The 9,109-nt window shown below is 42.8% G+C and overlaps 1 protein-coding gene across 1 annotated transcript in view; it reads left to right on the top strand.

The window, feature by feature from the left end:
* Window positions 1-1,175: 1,175 nt before the first annotated feature.
* kcnq1.1 (potassium voltage-gated channel, KQT-like subfamily, member 1.1) overlaps window positions 1,176-9,109 on the top strand; it is a 42,984-nt gene continuing 35,050 nt past the window's right edge. Inside the window, exons 1-2 of the mRNA XM_045689598.1 lie at window positions 1,176-2,076; window positions 7,985-8,075. Coding sequence (XP_045545554.1) covers window positions 1,712-2,076; window positions 7,985-8,075 — 456 coding nt within the window. The 5' untranslated portion in view covers window positions 1,176-1,711. The remainder of the gene's footprint in view (window positions 2,077-7,984; window positions 8,076-9,109) is intronic.

The raw sequence follows: 9,109 nt of genomic DNA, 5'->3' as shown, positions 1-9,109 counted from the left end.
ACGGCCCCATGTCGCAAGGATCTGTCCACAATTCCTGGAAGCTGAAAATGTCCCAGTTCTTCCATGGCCTGCATACTCACCAGACATGTCACCCATTGAGCATGTTTGGGATGCTCTGGATCAACGTGTACGAAAGCGTGTTCCAATTCCCGCCAATATCCAGCAATTTTGCACAGCCATTGAAAGGAGTGGGACAACATTCCACAGGCCACAATCAACAGCCTGATCAACTCTATGTGAAGGAGATGTGTCCGGCTGCATGAGGCAAATGGTGGTCACACCAGATACTGACTGGTTTTCCGATCCACGCCCCTATCTTTTTTTTTTTAAGGTATCTGTGATCAACAGATGCATATCTGTATTCCCAGTCATGTCAAATCCATAGATTAGGGCCTAATGAATTTATTTAAATTTACTGATTTCCTTATATGAACTGTAACTCAGTAAAATCTTTGAAATTGTTGCATGATGCTTTTATATGTTTGTTCAGTGTACTTTGAAGAACTAATAAAATTGTTATTTTGTTGGACAGAATAGGCAGCAGCTCTACAGAGATGAGATGTCTTGGAATGAAATAATAAAGCCATCAAATAAAACAAATATTTCATGAAGGTAAAGTAATGTGAATAAATGATGGTTAGTAAGTGACAAACAGTAATGGACAGTCACTACCATCATGGGACTTGTATTAATAGTTTTATTCTGTGTTACAGCATTCAACCAGCATAATGATCGAATCCGAACCATAATTATCTTTTAAATAATCGAACCGAAACTGAACCGACATCAAAAAGCACTAATCGCTCAGCACTAGCAGTAGGCTAGTGCTCTCTCACATTCATGTCATCAGGTCAGGTAGGTTAATGTGTACCTGACAACAGAACCTGTCATCACTAGAACGCCACATTACTTTTCTCAATTAAAACCCTTGTATAAGGCAAGCAAACCAGTGTCCCTCGTTCACTATCAAGGATGGTCAAGGTCATTTAAATGAATTCCGCATTGTAACTATACACAGAGACAGTCAAGCATGGTATTGTTACTTATGTTAACAGCTGCCATATCATTACAGGACACATAAACTGCCAGTAGCTTATGGTATGCTTTCATGGAGTTAATTGGTAGAGATGGGAAGAACGTGTGGGAGAGAGAGAGAGATAACGAAAGAGAGAGGGGAGAGAGAGCGATAACGAAAGAGAGGGGGGCAAGAGAGGGGGAGAGCGAGCGAGAGAGGGGGAGAGAGAGAGAGAGAGAGTGTGTGTGCTGTTGGTCTATGCTGTTTTGAGGGGTCAACACTCACCAACTCAACACTCACAGCTGCAAATTATTGTTGTTCAATGCTGCCCAGAGGGCACTGCCTCCCCTTTTGTGCGATCAAGCGCGAAACAAGCACGCACAAGTAAGTCAACTGATGATGAGTAGTAGTCTAACCGTCCAGCAACAGGTAGGGGACATTTCTTCCGTAATTTAACATGGGTCGGATACTTGCTCTACCAATGTAAGCTATTATAATAGGATTTCGGGAAAGCGGCGGTCAGCGAGACAAATCCGACAAGACAGCGGCTTTAGTACGTTTTTTTTTTTTTTTTTTCGCTCACCGTATGCAGGCTCTGTTTTGTCCCACTTCATTTATCAACCAAGTCCGCATTAGACGGAGACTAAAGCGTGTGTCCGTCCCATTGATGAGAAAGCAAACCAGGCTACAAACAGCATGTCATCTCCAGACAAGACAACCCAGAGGAATGAAGTCCTGAATAACATACGGAGGTCCTCGATGGTGGTGGGACATGGGAGAAAACAGACGGAGTTTGAGATGTCACAAGCCGCGTCAGCCTCTCAACCTGGGGCGCTTATTTCTAACAACAGGTTTCTGTGTGACCCCGAGGGCATCACCATTCACACAACTGTCACTCGACCGTCTGTGTCTCACCTACCCGGGCTCAATCTGAACCCCCGGATGTCCGTATACAGCACAACTCGTCCAGTTATCGTCAGCCGTGCTTACATTCAAGGACGCGCTTATAACTTTCTGGAAAGACCATCTGGGTGGAAATGCTTCGTGTATCACTTCTCGGTGTGAGTGTTTATGATGAATAACGTTGATATAACAAGAACACATTACTTGCATTTTTCAACCATGCCAAGTGCCAAATGGTTCAAAGCAGTTCAAGGGCATGACACTAGGCTATCCTTTGGATTATTTCTAGTTGTCCTAATACAATACTATACACGTGATTAACGGTACAATTATGTTACTGAATTACACTGTAGGCTATAAAATTGAGACTATATGTAGATTTATACAGCTGAACAAACTCACTTCAGTATTTAATGAACATCACTGACGTCAGACTGCTATTATGTAGTATTGACCGTTTTGTCTGAACATGGAGTTTCTGTCAATCTCCATGGGCTGGTTTCCTGGACACACATTAAGCCTATGACTGGTCTAAAAATACTGTATATTTCAATGGAGATTCTCAGTTGAGCAGACTTTTTAGTCTAGGACTAGGCTGTGTCTGAGAAACCAGACCTATATTATCATGTTGTCCAGGGGAAACCAGCCCTATATCATCATGTTGTCCAGGGAAAACCAGCCCTGTATCATCATGTTGTCCAGGGAAAACCAGCCCTGTATCATCATGTTGTCCAGGGAAAACCAGCCCTATATCATCATGTTGTCCAGGGGAAACCAGCCCTATATCATCATGTTGTCCAGGGGAAACCAGCCCTATATCATCATGTTGTCCAGGAGAAACCAGCCCTATATCATCATGTTGTCCAGGAGAAACCAGCCCTATATCATCATGTTGTCCAGGGGAAACCAGCCCTATATCATCATGTTGTCCAGGGGAAACCAGCCCTATATCATCATGTTGTCCAGGGGAAACCAGCCCTATATCATCATGTTGTCCAGGGGAAACCAGCCCTATATCATCATGTTGTCCAGGGAAAACCAGCCCTGTATCATCATGTTGTCCAGGGAAAACCAGCCCTATATCATCATGTTGTCCAGGGGAAACCAGCCCTATATCATCATGTTGACCAGGGGAAACCAGCTCTGTATCATGGCATGTTGACCAGGGACGTGGGCATACTGTAAGTGTTTCGGGGGCCTGATCTCTGGCTGAGGAATGTTCAGTCTGAAGAACCAACCCCCAGTGCTCAGTATCTCCTCTCACTGGAGTTGATAGCAGGCAGCTAAACTTGGCCGGCTGGCTGCTTTGAGAGCAGTAGCCTGATACTGCCACTCTATGACCTGCTGGTGTGGGATGGGGGATGCCTGATGCAGGCTGGCTGCTTTGGGGGAGCCTGATGCATCAGGGCAGAGATAGTCCTGATAGAACTGGATGCCAATGGACCACCACTACAGATGCCCCCTTGTTTCCACAAATGTTGCCTACTAAACAACTACTTAATAGATGAATTTGTATTTAGGCAGTATTTTCCTCACCTGTTAAAAGGCCTATCACAGCACTGTCTTAATTGTGACATATCAGATGTTAAGAGTCTGGACAGTTGGGTTCTAACTTTCTAAGTAACTTTACAAAGCCAAAACCATCTTAACAAGGTAACGTCTAGCGTTCCAATGGGGGTGCAAGGTATAACCTTTCCTTTTTTTTTTACACTAAACTCACACTTGTCTTTTCTTACTACCACTGACTTTGCTGATAGCTGCTTTAACGAGGGAAGTATTTACTATAGCTAGGTGTCCATCCAATTGGCGACAGTTTTTCATGCGAATTTTCTAAAATCCTAATTTTCCCACCAGATATGTGTTTCCATCAAATTTACTTGTGGCAAATAAAAAGGCTGTGCGTGATGACGTAGTGCACATAAAAATACATTTTCGCGGTTAAATTCCATTTACAGAATAGAAAAATACAAATTACATTGATTTCCATCGCATTTTCAAATGTGATAGTTTTCTCACAAAAAAATGTTGCGTTATGAAGAGAGTGTGCCCACTCTAGTATTGGCACGGTGTGCTCTAGCCAACAGCGCGCAGATACGCATAGCTGACATTACATGATGAGATTATTATGGACAAAAGTGAAAGATCATTTTTATTTGTCAAATGGCAGCTAAGCATCAATGATCATGTCACCAGAATAAGACCTTTGACTTTTTTTTGGGGGGGGGGGAATCAAACTCATCACTTTGCACTTTCACCAACCTGTGAAGTTTATCAGAATTGATTTCATCTGTAGCCTAATACACTGCATGCTTTCAAGACGAGTCGTAGTAGGAGGACCACACAACATGTCATCGTGTGACTCAAAGTTTACTTTGATATGATGGTTATTAAATCAATATTTGCACATAAAAGCATTTCCAATTAAATTTCTCGCATAATAATTCATTTTACCGACACAAAAAGATCCCACCTTGTCTATTTTTTGTTGTTGTCAACTTTTGGAAAGTATACATTGTTTTCTGTTTCCATGTCAAGCCTGTCATGACATTTTAGTTTTTTTTATCCAAAATATACTTTACTTACGCAGTTTCTAACTGTGATATGTGGTTGTCTCACCTAGCTACCTTGAGATGACTTCACCAACTTTAGGTCACTCTGGAACCTAGCATCTGCTAAATAACTCAAATGTAATGTTAATGTTCTTTCATTGTTGTGTAACTGTAAGAGTGGGAGGCAGGAATGAACATTGGCTTATAACTGAGCCAGAGTGAGCGCTCCAGACAGAGTGCTATCAGGACTGCAGGACCTCCCCCACGAGAGAGTGTGTGTGTCTGTGTGTGTGTCTGTGTTATACCATGACCTCTGTAGTGTTGGCATGTTGCCTCAAGCTATGTGCTTGTGCTACTTACTGTATGCTGTTTACAATGCTTCCATGAATAATGCCATGGCAACATTTTGTTGGATACATACATTTACCTTCAGATCCTTAGACTCCACTAAACATTGTTGAGTCATGACGTTCACAATGATTGAGCTATATAACAGGGAGACTGAGACCCGACACAGTGACACTGCCACATGAAACTATCACATTGTCCCTTCGCTCCACAAGCCAGCCGTCTATGACGTCACAAGTCAACCTGCCTTAGATGTGTTCTATCATAGAGAGTGGCTGATAGTAAAACCTTATGATGTGATTACCTGTACACAGTGCTGCTGTCTACCTCTCTCTGCCCTGTCCTGCTACCCCCTGCAGACGCAGTAGACTGGAAGAGATCCTGCCCATCAATAATACATGCAGCTTGGAGATGTGATGCTTACAGTATTGTGTAGAGCTCAATAGGGCCCACACAGCCCACTATATAGAGGCCAGTAAAGCCCATGTTATTTGTATTTAATAAGGATCCCCATTAGTTCCTGCCAAGGCAGCATTTACTCTTCCTGGGGTTTATTATGGATCCCCATTAGTTCCTGCCAAGGCAGCAGCTACTCTTCCTGGGGTTTATTATGGATCCCCATTAGTTCCTGTCAAGGCAGCAGCTACTCTTCCTGGGGTTTATTATGGATCCCCATTAGTTCCTGCCAAAGCAGCAGCTACTCTTCCTGGGGTTTATTATGGATCCCCATTAGTTCCTGCCAAGGCAGCAGCTACTCTTCCTGGGGTCCAGCAACATTAAGGCAGTTATATACAATTACAAATATTACACGACATTACATTTCATAACACTTTTCACAACGCATTCAGTGTGTGCCCTTAGGCCACTACTCTACTACCACATATCTAAAATACAACATCCATGTGTTCGTGTGTGTAGAGTGCTTGTGTTAGCATTGTGTGTGTGTGTGTGTGTGTGTGTGTGTGTGTCTTCACAGTCCCAGCTGTTCCATAAGGTTCTATCTGTTTTTTAAATGATTCTACTTGCATCAATTACTTGATGTGGAATAGAGTTCCATGTAGCCATGGCTCTATGTAGTACTGTGTGCCTCCCATAGTCTGTTCTGGACAGTTGATCCCTCTTCTTCTCTGTTCTACTGGCTGCTTCACAGTGGATCCCTCTTCTTCTCTGTTCTACTGGCTGCTTCACAGTGGATCCCTCTTCTTCTCTGTGCTACTGGCTGCTTCACAGTGGATCCCTCTTCTTCTCTGTTCTACTGGCTGCTTCACAGTGGATCCCTCTTCTTCTCTGTTCTACTGGCTGCTTCACAGTGGATCCCTCTTCTTCTCTTTTCTACTGGCTGCTTCACAGTGGATCCCTCTTCTTATCTGTTCTACTGGCTGCTTCACAATGGATCCCTCTTCTTCTCTGTTCTACTGGCTGCTTCACAGTGGATCCCTCTTCTTATCTGTTCTACTGGCTGCTTCACAGTGGATCCCTCTTCTTCTCTGTTCTACTGGCTGCTTCACAGTGGATCCCTCTTCTTCTCTGTTCTACTGGCTGCTTCACAATGGATCCCTCTTCTTCTCTGTTCTATGTGTGTTGAAGTGTGGTGGTGAGGTGGTTGGATTCCAGACCAGTCATCAGTAAGCACACCGGACACGCCGTAAGGTGATAAGGGCCTCAATGGAACAAACACTAACTGCAAACAAAACAGCAACCCCTCTCCCTACATATGTAGGATCTTAATTTGATCACTCTTTTGTTGTAGATAATTTTCCTGCACAGCAGGAAATGCAAAGTGTATTTGAGTTTTAAAAAGGCTTCTAAAGTTTGTAATTTCCACTTTGAAATGTCAGACTTGATTTGCCCTAACGAAAAATGTATCAAACCCAACAAAAATGTCCATCATTGTAATCCACATAATAATTCACATTTCCTGTTGCTGCAGGATTATTTTCCTGCTGTAGCAAACTGGCTCAAATTAAGATCCTACATCTGTAGTTTCCATCAATGCAAGTAAGTTGTGTATTACTAACAGTTGGAAAGTGTTTTGACAGGAGCAAGGAGGCTAGTTGAGGGGGCCAGGGCTTCTATCTTAGTATTGCTATAGGTTCATACGGTAGGTCTATCATTACTATCTGGCCACTGGTGTAGATCTACACAAACTGCTAGATATCATCTCAATAGGATTCCCAATGACTGAGGCAACATCAGACAACTTGTCAAGGGGTGGAAATGGACATTTACAACGTCATCTGCATTGTGTCTGGCTAAGTTGTGTTGTAGCAGCTTGTAGCCTTATCTTGTACAAAGAAAAGCTTTTTATCTCAGTCCTCTTGAGGACTCACAGTGGTCTGATTGTTGGTTCAGTTGGAAAAAGAACGTATGACCTTGAGATCAAATAGAATGACAGGATGTTGTTGTCCTTTCAGAATGTCAGGGGCTGGCATGGTAGTGGCATTAGAATGTGTGTGTGTGTGTGTGTGTGTGTGTGTGTGTGTGTGTGTGTGTGTGTGTGTGTGTGTGTGTGTGTGTGTGTGTGTGTGTGTGTGTGTGTGTGTGCAGAATGTCTTTATGTTTGGTGTGAAGAAGGTGTGTTTGATCTGGTGACACATATACTAAGTCCACGTCAGTTGAGGCCTGAGTTCAGCTGAGGTAGCTACTCTACTGGCTACAGACCCACTGCTGCACTGCTCTACCCTGTTAGCACACTGCACGGTACGCACAGAGAAACTGACTCTACAGTCAAACACACCTAGTGGCTCATGAAGGATAGATACTGAACATCATGTCGGCTTATGACTGAGAAAAAAAACACTCAAAGTGGGTTAACACCACGAGTGTTTTAAATCATAGTTCTCAGCTTAGTGGGTTAACACCACGAGTGTTTTAAATCATAGTTCTCAGCTTAAAGTGGGTTAACACTACGAGTGTTTTAAATCATAGTTCTCAGCTTAAAGTGGGTTAACACTACGAGTGTTTTAAATCAGAGTTCTCAGCTTAAAGTGGGTTAACACCACAAGTGTTTTAAGTCATAGATCTCAGCTTTAAAGCTCCAACATGTAACTTTTGGGGGCGTCTGTGTATTCTCTTGACTGCTTTCAATCATTTTCCACATACTCTGCGTTGTTTTATATACCTCTCCACGTCATACATAAAGTGATTTGAATGTTGTTCTGTCCTGCAGGTTCCTCATCGTGCTCGCCTGTCTTATCCTCAGTGTGCTCTCTACTATAGGGCAGTATCAGGCTCTGGCACATGGCACTCTCTTCTGGGTGGTGAGTTATTATATAATAATATACTCTACTATAGGGCAGTACCAGGCTCTGACACTCTCTTCTGGGCGGTGAGTTATTATATTATTATATACTCTACTATAGGGCAGTACCAGGCTCTGACACTCTCTTCTGGGTGGTGAGTTATTATATTATTATATACTCTACTATAGGGCAGTACCAGGCTCTGACACTCTCTTCTGGGTGGTGAGTTATTGTATTATTATATACTCTACTATAGGGCAGTACCAGGCTCTGACACTCTCTTCTGGGTGGTGAGTTATTGTATTATTATATACTCTACTATAGGGCAGTACCAGGCTCTGACACTCTCTTCTGGGTGGTGAGTTATTGTATTATTATATACTCTACTATAGGGCAGTACCAGGCTCTGACACTCTCTTCTGGGTGGTGAGTTATTGTATTATTATATACTCTACTATAGGGCAGTACCAGGCTCTGACACTCTCTTCTGGGTGGTGAGTTATTGTATTATTATATACTCTACTATAGGGCAGTACCAGGCTCTGACACTCTCTTCTGGGTGGTGAGTTATTGTATTATTATATACTCTACTATAGGGCAGTACCAGGCTCTGACACTCTCTTCTGGGTGGTGAGTTTATTATATACTCTACTATAGGGCAGTACCAGGCTCTGGCACTCTCTTCTGGGTGGTGAGTTATTATATTATTATATACTCTACTATAGGGCAGTACCAGGCTCTGACACTCTCCTCTGGGTGGTGAGTTATTATATTATTATATACTCTACTATAGGGCAGTACCAGGCTCTGACATTCTTCTGGGTGGTGAGTTATTATATTATTATATACTCTACTATAGGGCAGTAACCAGGCTCTGACACTCTCTTCTGGGTGGTGAGTTATTATATACTCTACTATAGGGCAGTACCAGGCTCTGACACTCTCTTCTGGGTGGTGCGTTATTATATTATTATATACTCTACTATAGGGCAGTACCAGGCTCTGACACTCTCTTCTGGGTGGTGAGTTATTATATTATTATATACTCTACT

Source organism: Salmo salar, chromosome ssa11 (genome assembly GCF_905237065.1).
Source record: "Salmo salar chromosome ssa11, Ssal_v3.1, whole genome shotgun sequence".
Classification (NCBI taxonomy): domain Eukaryota; kingdom Metazoa; phylum Chordata; class Actinopteri; order Salmoniformes; family Salmonidae; genus Salmo; species Salmo salar.
This window is presented reverse-complemented; position numbering and strand designations above follow the sequence as displayed.